This window comes from Hemiscyllium ocellatum, chromosome 21 (genome assembly GCF_020745735.1).
Source record: "Hemiscyllium ocellatum isolate sHemOce1 chromosome 21, sHemOce1.pat.X.cur, whole genome shotgun sequence".
NCBI classification, from domain to species: domain Eukaryota; kingdom Metazoa; phylum Chordata; class Chondrichthyes; order Orectolobiformes; family Hemiscylliidae; genus Hemiscyllium; species Hemiscyllium ocellatum.
Window position 1 is genome coordinate 60,889,223 of NC_083421.1, and position 26,442 is coordinate 60,915,664.

The window sequence follows — 26,442 nt, forward strand, 5'->3', positions numbered from 1 at the left end:
CTGGATTACACCACATTGTACAAAATGTAGAAGAATGGGATTGTGGCAGATATAGCAGTTTGGATCAGTAATTGGCTTGCTGAAAGAAGACAGAGGGTGGTGGTTGATGGGAAATGTTCATCCTAGAGTCCCGTTGCCAGTGGTGTACCGTAAGGGTCGGTGTTGGGTCCAATGCTGTTCGTAATGTTTATAAACGACCTGGATGAGGAAATAGAAGGGTGGGTTAGTAAATTTGCAAATGGCACTAAGGTCAGTAGAGTTGTGAATAGTGACAAAGGATGTTGTATGTTACAGAGAGACATAGATAAGCTGCAGAGCTGGGCTGAGAGGTGGCAAATGGAGTTTAATGTGGACAAGTGTGAGGGGATTCACTTTGGTTGGAGTAACTGGAATGCAAAGTACTGGGCTAATGGTAAGATTCTTGGTAGTGTAGATGAGCAGAGAGATCTCGGTGTCTAGGTACATAGATCCTTGAAAGTTGCCACCCAGGTTGACAGGGGTGTTAAGAAGGCATACAGTGTTTTAGGTTTTATTAATGGAGGGATCGAGTTCCAGAACCATGAGGTTATGCTACAACTGTACAAAACTCTGGTGCAGCCACACTTGGAGTATTGTGTACAGTTCTGGTCACCGCATTATAAGAAGGATGTGGAAGCTTTGGAAAGGGTGCAGAGGAGATTTACTGGGATGTTGTCTGGTATGGAGGGAAGATCTTACGAGGAAAGGGTGAGGGACTTGAGGCTGTTTTCGTTAGGGCGAAGAAGGTTAAGAGGAGATTTAATAGAGATATATAAGATAATCAGGGTTAGATAGGGTGGACAGGGAGAGCCTTTTTCCAAGTATGGTGACGGTGAGCATGAGGGGGCATAGCTTTAAGTTGAGGGGTAATAGATATAGGACAGATGTCAGAGGTAGTTTCTTTACACACAGAGTAGTAAGGGTATGGAATGCTTTGCCTGCAACGGTAGTAGATTCACCAACTTTAAGTACATTTTAAGTCGTCATTGGACAGCATTTGGACGTTAATGGAATAGTGTAGGTTAGATGGGCTTCAGATTGGTATGACAGGTCGACGCAACATTGAGGGCCGAAGGGCCTGTACTGCGCTGTAATGTTGTAGTATGTTCTATCTCTTCCATGTCTGCAACGTTTATAAAGAAATGGTCTGTGCACCTTTTTGAAAGTCTTCCTTTCCATTATCCAACTAATGCAAAATCTTTTCCACCCATTTTGTCTTGCTGTATGTAGACATTGCTGTCTGCCAGGATGTGGTTTTTAAATTGCAATTTGCTAAGTTAAGGTTTCCAGTCATAATGTAATTTCTCTTGATGAGCAAATCTTGCCAGTATTAGAAGAAGAAAAGTAAATGATCCCAGGCTAACTTTCCTCATTTGGAAGAAAATACTACAATTATTTTATAGTATACCAGAGACAGCTTTTCCATGCTTGTGTTTCACATTTTTACACTTCCCATAATGAAAGGTACTTGGAGTTGGAAAGTGAATGTGCTCAATTTTTAATTGGGAACTATTTCCCGTTGCTTTCTTGTGCTCTTGTATTCCTGTTACGCAAGACAATTTTTCTGGTCCTCCTATCATGATCTCCCTTCAGCAGTGTTTTTTCTTGTCTCCTCTAACCACTGCAATGCATCACTCTAAAGTTCTTTTGTTCAGGAGTACTTGGTCAATCCAAAATGAATGATTTATTTTCTTTGCTTCCCTGAGTATATTTCATGTTAACTTTGCCCCTTCTTTGTCTCCCCTGAAGATATTGATTCCTTATTGGAGCTCCCTTGAGTGAAGCTATGAGGTGTATCATAATTACAGGAAATATCATCTTGCATGCAATTTCATCTAGCGATCAGTAGTGGGAACATTGGCTAATCCTACCAATCTTTTGTCAATCTATAAATGCTGAAGTCCCCCTCATACTACCTTGGCTGCATGTGATTTTGAAACAATATGAACTTGGGAATTGATCCTGAGATTGCCCTGCTGTCCCTGCTTCAGTCACTCATCTGTACCAGCGACTATATGGATGAGGATTTTTTTTAAAACTTGCTTTTTGTCGCAGCTTCACGAGTCCCAGCAGGCAACCTAGGCAATGTGGGAGTGATTGCACGGGAAGCTGGGGGTAAAGATGTCCATTTTGTTGGTGCAATTGGTTTCATAACTGACACTAGATTGATTTGGGCTTCATACAAGGGAATAAAACATTTGAAATTCATGTAAAGAAGAGTCATATTGAACTCTATGTTAACTGTTTCTCTCTCGCATTTCTCATGTATCTTCTGCATTATTTTGGCACCCTACAGCGTAAACCTTTTATTTGAAGTTGTTTAGATGCGTCAGTTTTTATGGAGGTGTTAAACAAATGAAAAGCAGTATATTCATTTATATACAATGCATCAGAATGCTATGAAAATAAAGAGATTTTGGAGTTTAACCAGTCATAGCTATTCTTTCTTTAGGCATAGTAATTGTGCATTTTGATTTTGTTCCCTGCTAGAATTGATGTGCAGTTGTTGAGATGAAATTCTGCATAGCGTAATTCAAGATCTTGGCTGCACTGTGATTTAAAACCTGCGTAAGTCCATTATTCCTAAGCTGTCGTGATTCGACAGTGAAACCTGGAGCTATTTGAACAAGCCTGACATGTATAGCTGCAGTTTTGGATAGTTATCTTTTGAAATAAAAGCCATGTACTTTTGGGAGGAATCTCAGTTTTGCATCAGATCACATTCTGAAAATAGTATGTGACCTAACATTCCGCTGTCTGTGTAAAGTGGAATTAAATCTACCCGGTTTTCAAGGGAGTAATGCTCCTTAAACACTAATGGCACTTAAACAACTGTTACCAGCCAGTGGTTTCAAGTTAAAAGCAAACTGTGATTGTTCTCATAACCTTCAGGCACTCTGTTCTCAATCCCTTAGAGTATGATTGTTTTCTGTCTCATGTTCCATGTAGAAGATTAGTGTTTCCTTTTTTATGTATGCGTTTGTTTTAAAAATGAAAATTTCTACAAATTCATTGATTTGTCATGAAATAAAACATCGACTATTGTACTTTACCTCTGCAGCAGTGTTACCTCTATACTTTCAAGGAGCTATGAACCTGCACTCCAATGTCTCTTTGTGGGGAGTCAGAACTAGAGGGCATAGGTTTTGGGTGAGAGGGGAAAGATATACAAGTGACCTGAGGGGCAACATTTTCACGCAGAGGGTGGTACATGTGTGGAATGAACTGCCAGAGGAAGTGGTGGAGGCTGGCACAATTGCAACATTTAAGAGGCATTTGGATGGGTTTATGAATAGGAAGGGTTTGGAGGGATATGGTGCGGCTGCTGACAGGTGGGACAAGATTGGTTTGGGATATCTGATTGGCATGGATGGGTTGGACCGAAGGGTCTGTTTCCATACTGTACATCGTTGTGACTCTACAAACCATCCCTGATATAACCATAGACATAAGAGCAGGAACTAGGCCATTCAGACCATCGAGTATGCTCCACAATTCATTCATGGCTGATAAGTTTCTCGGCCCCATTCTCCCTGTAAAACTTGATCTCCTTTATACACTGGAACCTATCTATCTCAGTCATAGATTAGAGTGGTGCTGAAAATGTACAGCAGGTCAGGCAGCATCCGAGGAGCAGGAAAATCGACATTTCGAGCAAACGCTCTTCACCAGAAAGGGCTTCCTGATGAAAGGCTTTTCCCTGAAACATTAATTTTGCTGTTCCTCGGATGCTGCCTGACCTACTATTCTTTTTCAGCACCACTCTAATCAGAATCCTATCTCAGTCATAGATCTATTCTTTAATTCTCTAATAGAGTGCATCCTGTTAATTGCTCCATTTGGAAAACCATGGCAGAATGATGGGCTAAATGACCTCCTGTGCTGTAACCATTCTGTGATTCAAAAGCAAAAGTAATCTGCATCGCAGGTAGTGCAGGCATCAATACTAGTACCAATCTCTCTTGTTTGCTTAACATTGATTTAGAAACAAAGAATGGTGTATCTTTATACATCCAGCTTCAGCCGATGTGGAGTAAAGTTCTTTTGTTGATATCTTTGTGTTTGGAAAGTGAATATCATCAGCATGCAGCACTTCAATCTTGCCTGCCCATTATTTGAACCAGGAGAATATTTTACTGGAACAGTTTGCCTTTTATCAGAAGATTCCATCTTTTCAGTGTCCCTGGTTCCATCATCTTTTCCATTCCCCTTCCCACTAAATAAAAATGCTGTTATCCAGCTATGAATTTGTAGTGGATGAACAAAATGAGCAGTAAGTTGCATTGCACTGGGTAGCACAGATATACAATCCATCTCAAAAAAATAAACCTTGTGTTGAGCGTGCGTTAACTATTGGTTTCCGTTGCTGATTGCTGTCAACTGACTTGTTTGTGACAAATATTAGTTGATGACAGTGTTGGGCTCCATTCCAGTGCCTGTCAAGGTCATTAAGCTCACTGACACAATGTGGGATCAGGCGTTAAGATATTGGAAGTCGGCCAGTACCAGTGGAAGTGTAGTGTATAAATCGTTGGTGTCAGCAGGAAAATGATGAGAGCAAGAGAGAGAACTGAGGATTTTAAATAAAGGAGGGGGGGGGGGGGGGAATAGGAAGGTAAGGGGCAAAGTAGGGAGGCGTTTTGTAAGGAGTAGGAACACCATTAACCAGTTGGCCTGAATGGCCTTCATCTTATGCTGTCGATTCTTGATAAAACTTTGGCACAGCAAGTCTTCAGTTTCTGTAAAAAAGCAGAAAATACTGGAGAAGCTCAGCAGATCTGGAAGTATATGTGGAGAGGCAGAGAGATGACAGTTGATGTTCCAAGTCACCCAAAAATACTTTTCTTTGGGTCAGGGTTGCTTTTGAAAAAATTATCATCACTTTCATTTCAACTTCTTAATTTGCTGTATAGAGAAACAAGATAATTACCAGAGGATATGGTTGCAATCGAATCATATGACAGTAAGCAAAGGTCTTGTTTCCCATGACCAGCTCCAAAATATTACTCTTGGTTGTATTGTTAATCTTGATCTTAAGTTCTAAATGGATTAATTAGTGGGCACTGTCAACTCTGCAATATTCAACCTTGCATGCTGGAAAGAATCAGTGGGCTCCATAAATTGTGTTTAATCTTATTTCCATTGAAAGTTTGTCTTTATTTTCTGCATTTTGTTTGAACCACTTTGGAAACCACAATCATCTTAGTTCCGCTTATTGTCCGACACAAATATTCCCTGAGGGACCACTGTCACATTTTTGTAAAACAATAAAAACAATTTTGCTCTCAGTACTTCAGACTAAGTTTTTGTGCATATTTTTACATTTTTTTTAAAAAAAGAGTAATAGCCTGGGACTGTTTTCCTTGGAGCATCAGAGGCTGAGGGGTGACCTTTTAGAGATTTATAAAATCATGAGGCGCATGGATAGGATAAATAGACTAGGTCTTTTCCCTGGGGTGAGGGAGTCCAGAACTAGAGGGCATAGGTTCATGGTGAGAGGGGAAAAATATGAAATGGACCTAAGGGTGGTGTGTATATGGAATGAGCTGCCAGAGGAAGTGGTGGGGGCTGGTACAATTACAACATTTAAAAGGCATCTGGATGGGCTGTTGCCATGCTGTACATCTCAAGGACTCTAGATTATTTGGATAAACCCAGAAATATAATCTACCAGAACTGGAAGTAACAAATCAACTGCTGTACCTCAGACACTGATAGGTTGATGTTGAATTATGCTAACCAGTGTGTTTCATTGCTGTAGCCTTGCTGTGTGCAAACTGGCCCCTTGCATTTGTCTGCAAATCATGAGTGCCTGCACTTCAGAAACTGTTTATAAAGTATTTATCACATCCTGAGGATGTGAAAGACTCTGTTCAGATGTATTAGTTATGCATCCAGCTTGCAGATGCCACACAGCGGATGAGAACAAGCTCTGTGACCACTCATGGGCTAAATTAACCTTTTCAGTTTCCAGTTTACTCCCATGCCATTATTACAGTTCTGAAAGAACTCTTGAGTGTTGTTTTTATTTTCCTCTCCACTTTTAAAAATACTTCTGCCACATTTCACAGCTGTTTGGTGTAGCCTCCAGGATAGCTATCTAGAGACAGAAGTTTCAGTGAATTGGCTGCAGACAGTTCATGTCTTGGGCGGAGAGAGATAGCAAGATGAGCGTAGTTCTGAGGGTGCCATGTTAGTCTTGGTACTGGTGTGGGGTGAAGATTGTGTTGGAGCAACTTGAAATTTCATTCACTGTTTCTGTGGGTCATGATCCCCAGTTTGTGAACCACTCCTTTACAATATTATCTAAATTATTGTCGGTTTTAAGCAGCCGTGTCACTATCACCCCATTACCCCCCGCCCCATCCCAAACCCCGATTACCTCACCTTAAATGTTTTATGTGCAAAACCTCAAAAAAGGGGACAGTAGAGGCTTTTAAGTGATTGGTCTGAACTCTGCAAGGCAGAGCATCACTTGAGTCACCTGTGTGACTGTCTATACTTTTTCATATCACCGAGTCAACTTGGACAATATCTTCTAAACCCATGATTGTTACCATCTAGAAAAACAAGAGCAGTAGATTCAACTTTCCCTCAAAACCACTCATTATCTTGACTCGAAACTATATCCTTTCACTGCTGCTGGCTCAAAATCACAATTGTTATGGTGCAGGAGGCTATTTAGCCCACTGTAGCTGCACTATCGCTGAGCATTTTGAGTTGGTGTTAACTTCTTGCCTTTTCCCTGTAGCTGTGCACATAGTTTCTTTTTCAATAATAGTCCAATGTCATCTTGAATGCCTCAATTGAACTTGTCTTCACCAACTTCCAAATAGTGCATTCCAGACCCAAACTGCTCTCAACATAATAAAGGTTTCTGTCATTATACACTTCTTTTGCAAAACAATTTAGACTGCACTGCACTATCTGGTTTACAAGCAGGAGTAGTTGCTCCCTGTGTATTCTGTTTAGATCATGTGTGACTTTGAAAACTTTTATCTCACTTCCTTTTAGTTTTCTCTCTGAGGAAACAGTCCCAACTTAAGTTTTTCTTCATAATAAGAGTGTCTCATCTTTTGATCATTCTCATAAAACTCTTGCATACTCTCCAATGCATTTGCATTCCTCCAGCTAAGGTCTAACTAGTGTCTTATATCAGTTCTTCATAACTTCCCTGCTGTTGTATTCTATGTCCCTTTTAATGAGACCTACAATACTGTTGTAGTACTAGTTTGTTAAGCACTCATCTCTACTTGCCTACCTTTAATGAATTATGCAGAAATACACACCCAGTTCTTCTGAAGTAGCTTTATGAAAGTTTGTGTAAAGATTTGTAGCCCGGGTGCTGGTTGTGGTTGTGGGTATATTTACTGAGCTGGGAAGTTGGTTTGCAGATATTACACCCCTGTCTGGGTGACATCTTCAGTGCTTTGGAACCTCCTGTGAAGAAGCGCTGCCGTACTATGTCTTGTGGAATTTATTTGGTTCCATTCCTGCTGCTTCCAGTTGCCAGCAGCTGGACAAAAGACTCTAGCCATCACATGCAAAACTAACGTGATTCACAAGATTTCATGCAAAGACTGCACCAAACACTATATAGGGCCAACAGGCAGGCAACTAATAATCCACATTCATAAGCACCAACTAGCCACTGAACACCATGGCCAGCCCTCCCTAGTAGCCATACACACCGATTCAACTGGGACAACACAATGGTCATCGGCTAAGCCAAACAGAGAACAGCCAGAGAATTCCTAGAAGCATGGCACTCAGCACAGATTCAATATACCAGCCACTACAATGAACAGCTGGAACTGGCAGACAGTTGATTATTCTTATTCCGGATTGACTAATGTAATTTTCCACCATCAGCGTAAACTTTGATACAATGATCACAGTTCAAAATGTTTCCTCACTGTCACTTTACTTACTTGGCCCACTGCATTCTGAAGAACCAAGTCTCGCCGTGCCTCCTTTCTTGTTGGACTGGACATATCCTGCTGTGGGAAATTCTCCTGAATACAATCCAGGAGCACTTGCCCCATGCTATCCCTTTCACTACCACCTTCCCACTTGATATTCAGGTAAGTTAAATGTCCCATTATAGCTACTGTATGATGTTTGCACCTCTCTGTAATTTCATTGTAAATTTATTCCTGAATCTTTCCTGCTAGTCAGTGATCCACAGATAACCAAGCATTGTAATTGCATTCTTGTTCCTTGACTCTAGTCAAATTGATTTTGTCCTTGAAGCTTCTGGAATATGCTTTTTTCCCAGCACAGCTTTCATTACCCCAAATGATACTATTTGTTTTATTTCCTTTCCTATTGTTTTCGAATATCTTTTAACCAGGAATAATTGACACCCAGATCTGCCCTTCCTTAAGTCAGATCTACATAATTGCCACAATATCATCATCCCACATAGCAATCTGTGTCTGTAATGCCCCGGTCATCTTGATTAAGGCTTCTTTGTACGCTAGAGCCATACGACAAAGTAAAATTGTTCAAAATTACTGAATTTGAAGTTTTATTTCGTGTGGCCTAATCGAGGAGGTGGGATGAGGAAGTAAGAGTTCTTTAGACAAACTTGAGCATTCTACCTAAGGTCACCAGTTTTAGTCTCTGCAGTCACGTTTTTGCAGTATAACCCTGACTTTAAGCTTACTTTCTCCTTACTCTGACTTCATCTTTTAATTAATAGTCTGTAATTTAGTGCTATCTGCCTCTCCTAGCATTTCGAGCAGCCTGGTATTACTTTTGAGCACCCTGGTTTTCTGGTTTCTTCCTAGTTCTCAAACTCCTGCTAAGTTAGTTTAAACCCTTCCCAAAAAGCTAACAAAAGCAAGGAGCTTGGAACCCCCTCCCTCAGTGTTGATGGTGGAGCTGCACCAAATTGACTGCAACAGTTCAAGAAAGCATTTACCTATCAGCTTCTCCAGGGCAGTTGAGAATGGGACATAAATGCTGGCGTAGACTGCAATACTCATATCCCAGAGTGACTTTTTTAAAAAAAAACACTGCCTCATCAATTTACTGTGGCACTGCAATACTTTGCAAGTTGCAGGAATCCAGGACCAAAGGCAGAATCCTTTGGATTTGTACACTTAATCTTTGACCTTGCTGAAGCTTGGAAAGCCCAATTGTGTTCACCAAACTGCATTTTTACAAACCATAACAGATATGGATGCTGAGTGCATAAGAATAAATTTTAAGCAGCCTGATGTGTGGCAGTGGGCACCCAGAACCATTATGAAACATTTAATGACTTAATGCTGGATTTCCAATTGTGAAGAAAGTGTCAGTGTCATATACTTTGTTACTCCCAATGCAACTAATTGGTTTGACCAATTGTATGGCAAAGTTATGATTGTAGATACACACACACCAATATCGGCCATTTGATTTTAGCCTGTAATTGGATCTAGAGCATCCAATGCTTGGAATTAGTGGTTGGAGATTAAGGCTTCTTTGTATACTAGAGCCACACGACAAAGTAAAATTGTTCAAAATTACTGAATTTGAAGTTTTATTTCGTGTGGCCTAATCGAGGAGGTGGGATGAGGAAGTAAAAGTTCTTTAGACAAACTTGTGCATTCTACCTAAGGTCACCAGTTTTAGTCTCCATTGCCTTATTTCCTGCTTTTGTCACTATAGATTTGGTATAACTTTGAAAATTAACCGTTCAAATTTAGCACAGGAATTTGATCTCAACTGCATCCTTAATCTTTTCCTCTGATTTGACTATTTCTTTTAAAAGATAGTTTTCCCTTTGGTTCATGTGGTGTATTTAAGTTTTGCCCCAGTTAATGGATGATTGCTAAGAACGGTGAATTGGTTAAGGGATCTATTATCACCAGTGAACAGACCTCTGGTCTCAGTTCAAGTTCTTCTGTGTTATTTAGCAATTAAGAAATGGGAACTTGGGTATTTTTTGTTTTCTCTGTCTCCATATCCGAAGGACGGCTTGACTTTTGTTGCCCCTATGCTGTAAACCACAGGAAGAATAGCTAGCTTAGGGCAGGCTAGAGATGAGAGACTTTTCTGAATTGTAAGAATGATGTGCTGCACTTGCCCTAGCTGACATTGTTAAAACAATTGAACCTGATGGCGTTCTCAACTTGCAAGGTGATCAAGCCCTTTTTTTAAAAATAGCTCAACCTATATTGCTTCTGCAGAATTTTTTTGAAAATTTGACCTTTTGCAATGTGCAAAGTCATCAGCATGTCTGTGGACTGATTACATTTTTGGCTGCTTTCCATTCCTACTTTTCAACCTCTGTAAAAGTGCTGCTTAGCTAAAGGGCTCTCACCTTGAGGAAAATAAATTTTGTATTTGGGAGCATGTGTTCAGTTAGTAATAAAAACATTTTTGCCAAATAAGTAAGTTTGAATGGAAGGTGTATTTAGTGTTTCAGAATTTTCAAAATAATTTATCTTACAGTACATTAGTTTTGAATTCTTCTTGCATAAACGTGCAATAAAATAAATGTTGATACCACAGTGATTCCAGAGTACAGGAACTGTGTGTTAAGCTTGACTTTGAAAAGAACAGTTCCCTTAATTCTAATCTTCAGAAGTGTTTGGCTGGGACTAGTCCAATCTCAGTAGATGGCATTCCTTGCAACTGGTAAGCAATAGATTGTTTATGGTCTCAATGTGTTCCCATAAAATATCTGTGAATAACAGCCAATCATGAAACTGACTCGTGTTTATTGTTTTGTAAAATTGAAACTTATTTTGAAAACTTTTTGTGTTAATACTTTGGATAATATTTAAAATTCTAAGGCTATATTTTGTTAAAGAATGAGTCTTGTGCTGGGAGCCAAGAGTATGAAGCTGGGAATGATCACATTTTCTATCTTTGATGTTGATGCTTTTCCATACAGAGTAAAGGAGCTCTGCTTAGACCCGATTAACTTGAGGGCCAGACATTGTCCTTTTGGTGAAGTAGATAGAGGTCTGGGAATACAGTGACCAAGTTACAAAGAGTTTATTTTAAAATGAGAACTCAAATATGTACCTTTTCTCTTGGATTTCCAATTCTAAATGCTTGAGTACATGTCTGCAATGGAAATTACCCTTGCAAATTTAGCAGGCCAGGGGTGCTAGGGTGTAATTACGGAGACACGTTGGTAGGAGGTGTAATTACAATGTCTCAAGTTTACATAGGCAACTTCCATTTGTAAATTTGTAAGAATTTATAATATAGCAAAGTTGCCATGAAGTATCTACAGCTGTAAGATGTACATGAGATTCAAATACCTTGCTTTCCAGAATGAGTTAGTGTGGCTTTTGGGACCCCCAAAGCAAAACTTTTTCTGAAGTGCTGTCAACGTTTTCATTTTCCGAGGTTTTTGGCATGGCACATCATTTTAGAGGTGGGGCGGAAGAGTGTGATTTTATTTTGTAACATTTTTCTAATACTTTAGTATCCTTATTCTGACGTACCTACAATACACAGATGTATCCTTGACCAAAGACTGTACATGTTTTCAATTACGCAAGGGGAAATGTCAGTTCCTGGCCTTTGACGGACTGGGGATATGAAGCAAAGTGAAGTTTTCCTTTGCCAGGATGTTGATGTAGGTTGTAACATCAGCTCAGTTAAGGGGGCACAATGATGGCATAGTGACAATGGCACTGTATTGTTAATCCAGAGGCCCACACACATGCTGTGTGCACGTTGTAGAGGAATCAAAAGTAATGGGTCAGTGGCAGGAAGTGAACGTGAGGAGTATCAGATTAGCCCTGATCCTATAGAATAACAGCAGGTTTGAGGGTTGAAACAACTTGCTCCTGTTCCTACTACTTACAGTTTTTATAATTCGAATCGCACAATGACTACTTTTGATTTTAAATTGTCAATAAATTGAAAATTGGTCCCAATAACAGTGACCATGGCAACTATCGTGAATTGTTATAAAAACCCATTGGTTAATAAAAGACAAGGAACCTTGCTGTCTTTATGTCTTTATCTAGCCTAACCTAAATCACCTCTACACCCACAGCAATATAGTTGACTTGTAACTGCTTCTCTGAAATAGCCTCGCAGGTACCTCAGGCATGGGGAACAAATGTTGGCCTTGCCACATCTCAGTAAATAATAAAGAAGAAAAGCATTGATTACAGGGACATTCGTTTCCACCCCTTGTACTTAAATGTTACTTCACTGGCTGTAAGTGTTTTGATTCTGTCTCCGTTTTCAACGTGCCTTGTTGTTGTGTCATCTGCAGCACCTGATGCTGATGTAAGCTTCATTAAGAGATTTCTGTTCAAAATCAAATGAAATTAATTTTAACAACCGTGGTAGCATCCCTACCCCTGAATCGAGAGGCCGTGGTTCATGCCCCCCTGCTGCAGAAGTATTAATGAATCTCTGAAATGCTGATTAAAGCAGTAAGCTAAACAAAAAAAAATGAATTTTAAATATTGACATGTAACTAACTCAAATGTGGATTTGAAATGAATGCAATCAACATCATGAAGATTTGCTTTGACAATATGTGAATTTATCTCTGCTTCCCATAGGATGAAATCTTCAGGTCTCAGGTTCAGAAGCAGCAATAGCTTCTGTGTAGCTCCTTATGGAGCCATCTGATTCTCTCTCGTCTTCCCTCTTTCTCCCCCCACCCTGTCTCAGTTCACAGTGAGAAGCTCATGACAATTTTCCACTCTCAAAATGGAGTCACAGTGAGAAAAGATTTGAGAAGCACTGATCTATCTCTCAGTATTAATGTGTACACTTCAAATGTTGCAGGTATTTTCCCACCACACTATGCGCATGGCAGATGTAAAGGACATTTCTGTTACAAATGTTGACTCTGCATCTACTGAGCAGAGCCGAGCACATCTTGATTCCCTGTGGCTGTGCTGTGTGTGTGCAAACAGGAATTGTAGTGGGTTAGGTACAGTGTGGTGGGGAGGGGATTTTGGGGAAGAAATTTGAGGTTGGATGCAAAGACTGCCAATATCCTCGCATAGCCTCAAACCTTTTGTGAACAGAACGTCACTGGTTACACTTGACCTGAGTCCAATTTCAGTATCCAAACCTATTCACAAGGCTGCAGGGAAGCACTGTGCAGACATGTTAATTTGAAAAAAAGTGTTTCCTTTACCAAATGCAATGTTTATGCAGACAGTTGGAGCTGCATTTCTCTACAGCTGCTGTCTTAGCATGAAGCAGATCACTGCTACACTTTGAAGACTGTGTGCTGCCTTTATGCTTTGAGTCATCTGTGGTGTAGTCAGTGGACATATGTTGGTGCAAACTCAATTATTTGTGTTTGCAGTTTGTGTTAGCTTATTTTTGCCTAACATTATAAGCTTTCTGTCTGGGGCCACTGGCTATATAATAGCAATATATCATTTCCACTGTGTAATTCTGTTAGAGGACTGAAAATTATTTATCTTCACTCCTGCTAAAACTCTGCTGTTTAAATTTTAATATTGTTACATCTGCTTTATGGAAAATATGCAGACTCTTATTTAAAGCTATTTGGTATTTTTGGGAGTGGACCAATTGTGGGTCTCTGCAAACCAGTGCCTGCCCCATCCCAAGAAAAACCTCTCTTTCCCTCTTCATGTCTGGGTCCATCATTGTCACCCGCAACTTGACTGATTTTATTCTGATGAAACTTGGGGTTGAATTTATTTCAGTCCTTAGGGGTCTCGATTCTGACATCACCAGAATTGCATCATATTTGCAACAGTAAGAAAGTTACGACGCCTTTGTTTCATCCTGAATGCGTTAACCGCGCATACTGTGTTCCATGAATACCTTCCAAAATCCTGCAACACGGCATGTACCCGGTTGTTATTCTGTGTTAAGATTGTTGCCCTTGAGTCATTGCACCAGGATGTTTTTAATTCTTTTGGATCAGAAGGTGAATTTTGTGCTGTTTGAGAAGAAATGTGTTGATGCTTTGAAACAGAATGTTTTTAATGTTTTTTGCATTCATATTAACTTTGAGCATTGCCAACTGAAGTATAGCATAGTGCTCTTGCAGTATTTCATCTTCATAATTCAATCAAACTATTCATCTTGGTTAAATTCATAACTCAAGTGCTTTGGATGAAGGACCAGTCTGTTATTGTATTCTCTCTATGACTGCTACATTGCCTGGTGGTTTCTGACTAGCTCTTGCCTGCAATTTATTGTATGGAAAGACGTCCAAGATTGGGGCTTATCTTTTGCTATTACTCTCACCCTTAATAGGATTAGTCATTGCTGCCTTGGGTTGTGCTGTTGCTGCCCACTGCTGTGACTGGCTGTAGTAAAACAACTGCTATTACTCCTGATTTCCAAATTCTTGGGAAGGTTGATCTGACATTTTTATTTTTGTTTGAGTAAATTTCTCTCTCCATTTGTTTGTTTACAGCATAATGTATATTTCAAATAATTTGCTATTTAAATTCCACATGTAGCTGTAATGTACAGAAAATTTGGACCTATAATGAAATAACTTGAGATGATTAAGCTAATACTAGTGGATTCACAAGTAGGTGCTTGCAATCTCTAATGCAAGATATCTGCTTCTCCTATCATGAAATTCAAAAAGTATCATGACCAAGGTTGGAGGAGTGCACAGTCACTCTAGTCCCACTGCTCAGCGAGTTGCAACCTAGAGTCATAGAGATGTACAGCACGGAAACAGGCCCTTTGGTTCAACTCGTCCACGCTGAGCAGATATCCCAACCCAATCTACTCCCACCTGCCAGCACCCACCCTGTGTACCCCTCCAAACCCTTTTTATTCATATACCCATCCAGATGCCTTTTAAATGTTGCGATTGTACTAGCCTTCACCACTTCCTCTAGCAGCCCATTCCATACACGTAACTACCCTCTGTTTGAAAAAGTTGTCCCTTAGGTCTCTCTTATATCTTCCCCCTCTCACCCTCAACCTATACCCTCCAGTTTTGGACGCCCCCACCCCCACTCCCACCCCCTGCCAGAGGTCATCCCTCAGCCTCAGATGTTCCAGGGAAAATAGCCTCAGCCTCTTCAGCCTCTCCCTGTAGCTCAAATCCTCCAACCCTGGTAACATCCTTGTAAATCTTATTTGAACCCTTTCAAGTTTCACATCTTTCCAATAGGAAGGAGACCAGAATTGCACACAATATTCCAAAAGTGGCCTAACCAATGTCTTGTACAGCTGCAACATGACCTCCCAACTCCTGTACTCAATACTTTGACCAATAAAGGAAAGTATACCAAACACTGCCTTCACTATCCCTATCTACCTGTGACTCCACTTTCAAGGAGCTATGAACCTGCACTCCAAGATCTTTGTTCAGCAACACTCCCTAGGACCTTCCCATTAAGTGTATAAGTCCTGCTAAGATTGCTTTCCCAAAATGCAGCACTTCCTATTTATCTGACTTAAACTCCATCTGCCACTCCTCAGCCCATTGGCCCATCTGATCAAGATCCTATTGTAATCCGACATTACCAGCTTTGCTATCCACTGCACCTCCAATTTTGGGGTGATCTGCAAACTTACTAACTATACCTCTTATACAAATGATTTGGACATAGCATAAATGACGAAAATTAGTGGACCCAGCACCGATCCTTATGGCACTCCACTGGTCACAAGCCTCCAGTCTGAAAACCAATCCTCCACCACCACTCTCTGTCTTCCACCTTTGAGCCAGTTCTGTATCCAAATGGCTAGTTCTCCCTGTATTCCATGAGATCTAACCTTGCTAACCAGTCTCCCATGGGGAACCTTGTCAAATGCCTTACTGAAGTCCATATGGAGCACATCTAATGCTCTGCACTCATCAATCATAGAGATCATCGAGATGTACAGCACGGAAACAGACCCTTCGGTCCAACCCGTCCATGCAGACCAGATATCCCAACCCAGTCTAGTCCCACCTGCCAGCACCCGGCCCATATCCCTCCAAACCCTACCTATTCATATACCCATCCAAATGCCTCTTAAATGTTGCAATTGTACGAGCCCCTCTGTATTACTTCAGAAAACTCAATCAAGTTAGTGAGACATGATTTCCCACGCACAGTCTTGTTGACTATCCCTAATTAGTCCTTGCCTTTACAAATACATGTACATCCTATCCCTCAGGGTTCTCTTCAGCAACTTGCCTACCATCGACATTTGGCTCACTGGTCTATAGTTCCCTGACTTGTCCTTACCACCTTTTTTAAATAGTGGCACCACGTTAGCCAACCTCCAGTCTTCCAGCACCTTAGCTGTGACTGTCGATGATACAAATATCTCACCAAGAGGCCCAACAATCACTTCCCCAGCTTCCCACGAATTTGAGGGTACACCTGATCAGGTCCTGGGGATTTATCCACTTTTATGCATTTCAAGACATCCAGCACTTCCTCCTCTGTAATGTGGGCGTTTTTCAAGGTATCACCATCTATTTCCCTCCATTCTATATCATCTATGTCCTTTTCCACAGTAAACGCTGATGCACAACTCGTTTAATATCTACTCCATCTCCTGCTGCTCCACATAAAGGCTGCATTGTTGATCTTTGAGGGGCCCTATTCTCTCCCTAGTTGCCTTTTTGCCCTTAATGTATTTGTAAAAACCCTTTGAATTTTTCTTAACTCTATTTACCAAAGCTATCTCTATGTCTCCTTTTTGCCCTCCTGATTCCTCTCAAGTATACTCCTACTGCCTTTATCCTCTTCTAAGGATTCACTTGATACATCCTATCTATGCCTGACACATTCTTCCTTCTTTTTCTTAACCAAACCCTCAATTTGTTTAGTCATCCAGCGTTCTCTATACCTACCAGCCTTTCATTTCACCATGACAGGAATGTACAGTTTCTGGAGTCTCGTTATCTCCAGTTGAAAAGTGTGGTAAAGCGCAGCATTCCTGATGAAGGGCTTATGCCCGAAACATTGACTCTCCTGCTCCTCCGATGTTGCCTAACCTCCTATGCTGTTGTAGTTCCACACCTTTTGACAATAACCTTATGTAGACCAAGTATGACACCTAACTGTTGGAAAGCTGTCCTAGTTTTGTGATTTTGGTTTGAAAACTTGGTTATTTTTGTTTTACAACCAGTGTAGAGAAAAGTATTTCAAATACACTTACCTCTGATTTGAAACTATATATCTTCAACTTTTTTTTTAAACAATGCACATTATATTTACAGAGTTGGAGATCCACATTTAGCATGGGAAGAACAGCAGGTTCTAACAGTGACACAAGAGGAGCAGTCAGATTAATTAAATTGACACCACAAGATTCAAACTGACACTTTATCAATCCACAATCCAGTGTTCCATCTAGCTCAGTGCTTTCCCAAGAAATCCATTTGGGAATTTGAAATAATTTGTTTTCTCAAAGATTGGAGAATGTGTGGAACCTGTTACTCAAATGGCTGTTTCTGTACCCCATATCCCATGCAATCAAAATTCATTTGAATCAACCTGTTCAAATTTTATTGCCAAAATTATATTGCTTCTTTTATAAAATGACCTGATGCTCTTGACTACATGGTTGATATTCATCTTGGCTTAATAGTTCCATGTTCTGCTCTGAAACCTCCCCCAAGCCGAAAGCCAACTTGCCACATCCCTCAAATTCTGGCCCCTGACACACCCCCCAATTCACATTGCTGCACTATTGGCAGCTGTACCTTCAGTTGCCTAGGCTTTAATTTCTGTGATTGCCTTGGTAATCTTCACTGGCTTACACTGTCTCCTCATTTACAATGCTCATTAAAACCTACTACTTTAATTGTTTTTGGCCATCCATTCTAATATCTCCCTTGGATGGTTTTGCATCAAATAAATTTTGTTTGTGAGCACTGCTGTAGTTCTTGAGATACTTTGGTGTGTTAAATGCACTAAATAAAAGCAACTTACTTTGGTTTGCCTGAAGAAAATCATTCAATGACGCCAGCACGAGATGTTTGACAGATAATTTGTATTCTGTTTTCAAAATGATATGCTTTCTTTTATGAATGTGTAATGCTAAACAGAACTTGCCCAGTTGTAAAGGTCATGCTTGACCTAGTATTGCCATGTGTACATAGATTATAAATAAAGCTGAGCCCCCCTCCTTTCTTCCCTTGAAGGTGTTTTCCCAATCTTAACCTCCATTTTAAACCTTTACAAACTGTGGCCACAAACTTAAAACAAAATCATGAGTCTCCCTCCAGACTGACCAGTGGTGAGAGGGCTTTGATTGGAACTGACCTCAGATACTGAAAGCCTTGGTGGGAAGAGGTATCCCGTGGTGTTTGTGGTACAAAATTTGTTGGTTTAAAAATTGGCCAGATGAATAGAGAGTAAAATTCCAATTTACTTGATCCTAAAACCATACTACTTCGAAAATGCGATGTCAGAACTAAGGCACAAATTTGTCATTTTTTTTTCACAGGGAGGAAGTTCAAGAGAATTGTGTTCGCTGGCAGAAGAAATTCAGTTTCATTTGCAAGATGAGTGCAAATCCAGCAACTGGTGTTCTGGATCCTTGTATCTGCAGAGTATCAGTACGAAAGGTGGGTATCCCAGAATGTTAGACTTCAATCTTATCTCAGTGCAAAGCATATGTAAGAGACCTGTTTTACTCTGAATTTTGTGTATGTTTTGTGAAATGACATAACCACCATGTGTTGCTTGGTGTTCAACACTAGTGAATTTCACATGTGGGAATAGATTCCTTTGCCTGAACAGATTCTTTTTTTGGTTGTTTAATTTATTCATATGTAACTTTACTTCTGCACTTGGGGCAACCAGTGTGTTCCAAGGGGATCTTAAAATAAATACCTTTTTATGTTGCGCATTGTAATCATGAAGAACTTGATTTCAAAGTGGCCTAAATTTTACTGTCATCATAATGATGGGATTAAAATTAGGGTAAGGGCATTTAAAGTAAGTTTGTTTTTACTGAATAATAAGTGAGTACTCCTGTTGAGCAGCCTGATTGGTTGAAGAATCTCGTGTAGCATGCCTGCTATGATTCCACATTTACACTAAGAACATAACGTTTGAAATGAAGGATCAGTAGAAGTTCTGCAGACAAGCCTGAGTAACTGTACATGAGTTGAATGAATGGGGTTTACAAATGGGTAAAAAATGAGGTCTGCAGATGCTGGAGATCACAGTTGAAAATGTGTTGCTGGTTAAAGCACAGCAGGTTAGGCAGCATCCAAGGAATAGGAAATTCGACGTTTCGGGCATAAGCCCTTCATCAGGAAGCCCTTTCCTGATGAAGGGCTTATGCCCGAAACGTCGAATTTCCTATTCCTTGGATGCTGCCTAACCTGCTGTGCTTTAACCAGCAACACATTTTCAACTGGGGTTTACAAATGACCTAGATTTTCCTCTCAGAAAAACAATAAAAGCAGAAATTGCTGGAGAAACTGAAGCAAATCTACCGGGAGAGAGAGAGAGAGAGAGAGAGAGAGAGAAAGAAAGAGAGAAAGCAGAGTTAAAATTTCAAGTCCAGTAACAATATTTCAGAACTCCGAGCTCAGAAAAGTGATGTCCCTTTCAGTGTCTGAAATGGATTAATGATCCCTGAGATCCAAAGATTTTGTTCTCAACTGCTATTCCAACCTGTTGTTTTTGTTAGCTGTTTTCTCAATTCACAATTATTGCTCCTCCTCTCCTAATTTATTTCCCTATTTGCAATTTGTAGTGAATTTTCTTCTTTTTAATGCAAAAGAATATCACTGTATTGTTTTATAAGTGAAAAGGCCTGTGCATCACATTGGATTTTTTGGAACATTGTGATCTTAATCAATATTATGTATGGCTTCACAAGATTTTCACGGCTCAGTCAAGTTTCTGACCATATTTTCGTATTCCTTTTAAACATTTGATGTTCAGAAAGTTGTCCTTCCATTCACCATGGTTCATATATCTTAATTGATTCTTTCTTTAGTCAACATTTAATAGTTACCACAGTCCTTTATTCATCTGGGAACATTGTTGAAATATTTTGCAAATACGTATTTTCCTGTTTGAAGTATTACACATGCAACTAAATTTCAGCAAGAAGGGTGCTTCTGGAGCTCCCTCTAATACCACTCATTGCAAATAAAGTAAATGTTGTTATCCATTCTGTGATTCTCTCAAAATGCTAAGAATAGAATTTTTGTAACTTTTGCTCCTTTCTGTTTTGTTTCAGGAACTGAAAGGTGGAAAGGCATTTTCTAAGGTAGGATTACATATCTTTTTACAAACATTGACGTATAAATCATAGACTGAGGTAGTGAGTTACAAGATTCACACAGTCATGTTGTTGGTATTTTTGAGTTCGACAAGTGGCATCTGCTGAGAAGTCACTTCAGAGGGAATTGACCCAGTGAACCAACTACCACCTATTTGGGCAAGATGGTGGCATAGTGGTAGTATCACTAGACTAGTAATCTAGAGGAGAAAATGAGGACTGCAGATGCGAGTCAGAGTCAAAAAGTATGGCACTGAATGTTCCTGATGAAGGGCTTACGCCCGAAACATTGACTCTCCTGCTCCTCAGATGCTGCCTGAATAGCTGTGCTTTTCCAATGCTACAGTCTAGTAATCCACAGTCCCAGGCTAATGCTATATATGGATTTAAATCGCAGTAACTGATGGACCAACTCATAATGATAGTGACTGTGATAACCACCATTGGTCATTGTGAAACCTATCTGATTCACTCATGTCCTTTAAGGAACACAATCTGCTGTTCTTTTCTTAACCTAGTCTGGCCTACAAAAGACTTCAGACCCACATCCACAAGATTGTCTCTTAACTGCCCTCTGCAATGGCCAAGTAAGCCCCTCAGTTCAAGGGCTGTTAAGGATGGGCAACAAATGTCAGTCTTGCCACCTCCTGTCAAAGTATAAAAGAATTAACTGTAAATTTCAGCCCAAATGCCCCCTTTTTCCCAACTCATGGCAAATGTTTCCTGACCATAGAATTTAACTCTACCCAAAGTCTCGCAGATCTCTTGATTCAGGTGATAAAGTCTTTGCTTCTCCTGAATGCTAGTAGGTTTAGGACTTCCCTATCCAGAACATGAGTGGCTAATCTCACCTGATGTTACAATGCAGCAATAAATAAACAATGGGCCAGCATTCCTCAGTTAACCAACACTCCTTCAAAAAAAATCAGCTTGGGTAATGTGGCCCATTCTGTTTATAGGATATAACTGCAAAAACGTTATACATTCTCAGTAATAATAATGTGTGAAACGCTTAAGAGATATTTTTCAGAAATATGACAAACATCTGTAATAAATGCTTTTTTGTTTCTTTGCCTTAATGATTGGATGTGGTTATGAAATGCAGTGGATTGGGAAAATTTAATGTGCAGTCATTGCCCTGTGCCAGGAATTAGAGCTCATAGCCTTTTGGTCATTAGCACTACTTCCAGCAAAGCATGATATATCTGTGTGCTTTTTTGTAAAGGCCTATAATAATGACCTGTTAAAATAACACTTTCCTGCGATGATTGAATATTGTCTATTGACCCTGAAAGGAAAAGATTGCATAGTTCCCTGATCAATGCGAGTTTCAACAGTGACATAATTTTTCCAAAAGAGTCAATAGTATTTTTTTTGCCAGTTGCAGTTGCCATGGTGAAGCTGCAAGATAGCAGTCAATGCAAATACGCATTTTACTTTCAGTATGACCTCAAATGGTTATTGGAAATGCACCAAATTTGTCATTGGACTATTTTTAAGGGTTGTGTTGCTACATACAGTGAATACTCACCCATAGGCAAATTATTTCCAAGGCCTGCTGTGTTTCTCAATGTTTGAACAATAATGAATAGACTGAGCAATGTGTTAACTGGTCAGTTAAATAACACACAGGCTGTGTTAGTTATGTTTTGTGCTGTGACTAAAGGAGGGGAGGGTTATTTTTATATACAGCATTATACTATTTCCATGCTGAGCAAGTATTTTTTTCCCCATTGGTCTGGTATTTGAGGAGGTTTTATGATTTGAGGGTCTGTACAGTCTGACTGCATTTTCATGGCCTTGCTAGATATTTATTTTCATACTTTTTTTTAATAGCTGCTTTTAACAAAGAAACATACAAGATCCTGTTCGGTCTGTTCCTCTTCCTGTTCTGACTTTCAGGGTCGGTCAGTCGGAAACGCTGACTGCTTCAACCACTCATTGGTTCAATGTGTTTCGCTTTTCTCAAAACTGAGAACACATTTCTTATTGCCAATCTGGTGTCTTGACTCAAAGGTTGAATTAAAACATCTTCTTACTGGCTTCTTCTTAGGGCGGCACAATGGCTTAGTAGTTAGCACTGCTGCCTCACGGCGCCAGGGACCCGGGTTCAATTCCAGCTTTGGGAGACTGTGTGATGTTTGAACATTCTCCCACAATCCAGAGATGTGCAGGCGAATTGGCCATGCTACGTTGCCCATAGTGTTCAGGGATGTGTAGATTTAAGTGCATTGGTTATTGAAAATGTAGAGGAATGGGTGTGGGTGGGTTACTCTTTAGATGGTTGGTAAGGACTTGTTGGGCCAAATGGCCTGTTTCTACACTGTAGAAATTCTATGATTGCATATAAAATTTTGTTAAAGTAAGCCATTTGCAAACATTTTATTTCCTTGAGCACCTAAGGATTCAGGAGAAAGTGAGGTCTGCAGATGCTGGAGATCAGAGCTGAAAATGTGTTGCTGGAAAAGCGCAGCAGATCAGGCAGCCTTCTTAAGGAAGGGCTTATGCCCGAAACGTTGAATCTCCTGTTCCTTGGATGCAGCCTGACCTGCTGCGCTTTTCCAGCAACACATTTTCAGCACCTAAGGATTCAGATCAAGAGTCAGATCATGAACAATGCTCGAGCAATATTTTAAATACCAGTTTACACCTGATCAAAACTGGTGCCTCACTCCCATATTAAATGGGATTATTTTAGAGAAAGTTAACATGATTTTCTGTTTTACCAGTTTACATTAATTCATAATAGGTGTGGATTTTTTAGATTGCATGTATTAAAAAGCAAAAGACCTAGTCTCTTTCCACCAGCCTAAAATTGTTTTAAAACTTCTCATTCTCCTTCCCCCTTCATTCGCAACTAGCTTGACCATTACATTGCTCTCCAAGTTTTCAGCTGTTTACATCTGTCCTATTTTTGTTTATCACTAAGAACTTCTCCTCCTATGCATCCTAGTTAGCTGACAGCAAGCACAGTTGGAGGCATTTTCAATGTCTTTGCATCCCACCTTGGGAATAAGATCACTTGACATCTCCATTGTGAACAAATAAAGCCCACTTTATTGTTCTGTTCCATACTGTTAGCATATTTTTGCATTCAACTCTCAAAATAATCTGACGCAAAAGTTGCAGGTTTGGCTGCCAGTACTTGTATGCCAGGTTTTGACAGTTATAGAGTCATAGACAACAACAACAAAAACAGAAATTGCTGGAAAAGCTCAGCAGGTAGGCAGCATCTGCGAGGAGAAATCTGTTAACATTTCTGGTCTGGTGACCACCTCTCAGAACTGATGGTCGTTAGGAAAATATTGGGTTTTATGCAGAAGATAGGGTGGGGGGAGGTGGTAAGGAGTAACTGATAGGTGGGTATAGACCCCGAAGAGGGAGAACAATTGGACGGATCAAGGATCTGGCTTGGACGGAGAATAGCTGTTAATTGAGTGTGTTTGTGACTAACAATGGGTTGTGCATAATAGCAGAGTATGTAGGATGGGGGAAGAAGACACAGGAGAGTTCAAGTCAGAAAGATATTGAACACCATTGAGTCCAGAATGCTGCAGGGTCCCCAGAAAATAAGGTATTGTTCTTCCAGCTTACACTGAGCTTTGCTGGTGGGATGGTAGATATGGACATGGGGAATCCTGTTGCTGTTGCAGGAGGGAAGAGAGGAGGTGAGGATGGAAGTGCGGGAGTTGGGTCGGACCTGGTCGAAGGCCCTGTCAACAATGATTCTGGGGACTTCCCGGTTGATCAAGAAGCTGGACATTTTGGAGGCTCCCTTGTCAAAGTTGGCATCGTCTGCACATATGCGACAAAGGCTGAGGAACTGGGAGAATGCAGTAAAGTCACTGGTCCCGAACATTAACTCTGATTTCTCTTCACAGGTCCTGCTAGACCTGCTGAGCTTTTTCAGGTGTTTCTGATTTATGGCATCTGCAGTTTTTTTTTAAATGGAGTCATAGAGTTGTACATCTTGGAAACAGACCCTTCTCTCCAACTCATCCATGGCTGATCAGATATCCTAAGTTAATCTCGTCCCATTTTCCAGCATTTCACCCATATCCCTTTAAGTTATTCCATGCCCCTCAGGATTTTATAAACTTCTATGTGGTCACCCCTCAGCCTCCGACGCTTCAGGGAAAATAGCCTCAGCCTATTCAACCTCTGCCTATAGGGCAAACCCTCCAACCCTTTCAAGTTTCATTTGTTGAATTTTTCTCCACTAGATTGTGCTTGTTTTTGCTTTGAAAGACTATAGAGGCTGCCAGCCATCTCCATGTGAAGATGGAAATAGTTGTCCACCCTGTGGATAATGTGGCTTCTACTTAAATTTAAATGTCAAGAGCCCATTGATTTTGAGGCTGCTGCCAATATCTGGACATTGACAGAAATATTGAGAAAACTCTGCGGCATACAGAACTGTTACTTGTGCCGTTCTTGTGCGTGTGATGCTTTTTTGTGTGTTTCCGTCCGCCCCCAATTACAAGAAGGGCATCTGTTACAAGGAGCACAAAATTCATGAGGTCTGTTCTGCAGTTGATAAATCAATTCTCACACAAATGGCAGGCAAAATGCTAACATCTTGTGCTTGTTTGAGAAAATGTGCAAAAGCTTAAATTATCCTTTACATTGCGGGTTAGAGGAAGTTTGATTTTCTAAAACAGTATTTACAGCTCTCCTAGGATAGCCTCTGAAGGGACTAGAACAATGAGGCTCTTGTTTCATTCTGAAATGACCTCCTCCTAAACAGAGTTGCATAGTCTAAATTTGTCAATTTAATCAGCATCGTTAACAAGAGTATGCAATTAAACTCCTTCGGTGGCAAACACCTGCTTGTATATCTGGGATAACCCATTAACTGGCATGTCTTGCCTAAGGGCATTTTACAGATGGTGAGTCTTTTAAAAGTAATGAGAACAGAATCTCCTTTGTGGATACTTAAAAAAGTAACTATTACTTAGAATAATATGGCAGCAGCATGTATAGTGTAGACCAAGTGGTTGCCTGTTGTATATCATAGCAATAAGGAGCTAGAATCGCAATTCTTTTTGACTTGCTGTTTTACTGTTCAAGTATTTATAGAGGAATATGTTTATATTGAGAAAAATATTGATTTTTGGTGCTTTTTGAACATCAAGGCCTTTGAATGAAAGTCTGGTCATGTAGATTTGTAAACATAGCAAAATTTGGAAACTTTCTTTCTTTTAATATTTCCAATACTCTGGAGTTTTACTGTAATGCCCTTTCTACAGGGTAGCAGTGGAAGGTGCTTAGTAAAATTCTAATAAACTGGGCAACTTGTTTGGGAAAACAATGTTTGATAAACAGTTCTTTTTGCAAATGTATGTATTTTGTGTGTCTGTAGAATAACAGATTAATAGCTGGGAGATCAGCAGGGAGCTCTATCTCTAGTGGCATCACATTCCTCTTTATCTTGCTGCAATTTTCTATAATGTGATTTTAGTTTGTGGGGACGAGGCAGTGACAATTGAACAGATGATTAGTAGAATGATAAAAATTGTTAACTCAAAATGACTTACTTTGACCCACATAGTTGCTTATGTTATTCAGCACTGTGCAGGTCAATTTAATAAAAGTGTTTATGGATATATGAAAAATAATTTCCATCTTTAAAAGATTGACACATCCTGATTGCATACAAAGCTATATTGTAAATTTAGTGAATGCACAAAGTCTTTCCTACTGGAAAATGTAGCTGATTTACTTTAGGGCAAGACGCCAGCCAAGCAGAACCAGTCACTGCGTTAATTGGCTAAGGCCTTAGGAGGCCACCTTCGTCAGTGACCTTTCTTTTGACGTTTTGTTCAGAAGTTTTTCAAAATATTTTATGAAAACTCTTGTTTAGATTTTTAAAAGTATTTTGGTATCTTTTCACCAATATTTATTCATTTGTGCACTGTTCAAATCCACTGGATGAATTCAGTGTATTACTGTTTGTTTTGGGCATTGAGCTGTTAGAACAGCTCCTTAGCCATAATACTCATGTTTCACAATTTTTTCATGCACGCAAACAATATTGTACATCTTTAATTTGGATGTCGATGAAACTGTGGCAGGAATATGTAGTAGGGCAAATTGTGCTTAGGCAGTAGATATCTCTGAGTATCTCTAACTATTTAGCTTGCCAGAAATAAGCAGCAACTTGCATTTGCAAAGTGCTGGATCATATTAAAGTATTACCAGGGTGTTCCTCAGGAGCATTATCAAGCAAAACTGGACACAGCCACATGA

The 26,442-nt window shown here is 40.0% G+C and overlaps 1 protein-coding gene across 2 annotated transcripts in view; it reads left to right on the forward strand.

Annotated features, from left to right (window-relative positions):
* The window catches only part of LOC132825924 (early estrogen-induced gene 1 protein-like), a 108,906-nt gene that overhangs the window by 50,671 nt on the left and 31,793 nt on the right, over window positions 1-26,442 (forward strand). For both annotated transcript variants that reach the window (XM_060841561.1, XM_060841562.1), the window contains exons 2-3: window positions 18,397-18,517; window positions 20,152-20,181. In XM_060841561.1, the coding sequence (XP_060697544.1) occupies window positions 18,397-18,517; window positions 20,152-20,181 (151 nt within the window). The remainder of the gene's footprint in view (window positions 1-18,396; window positions 18,518-20,151; window positions 20,182-26,442) is intronic.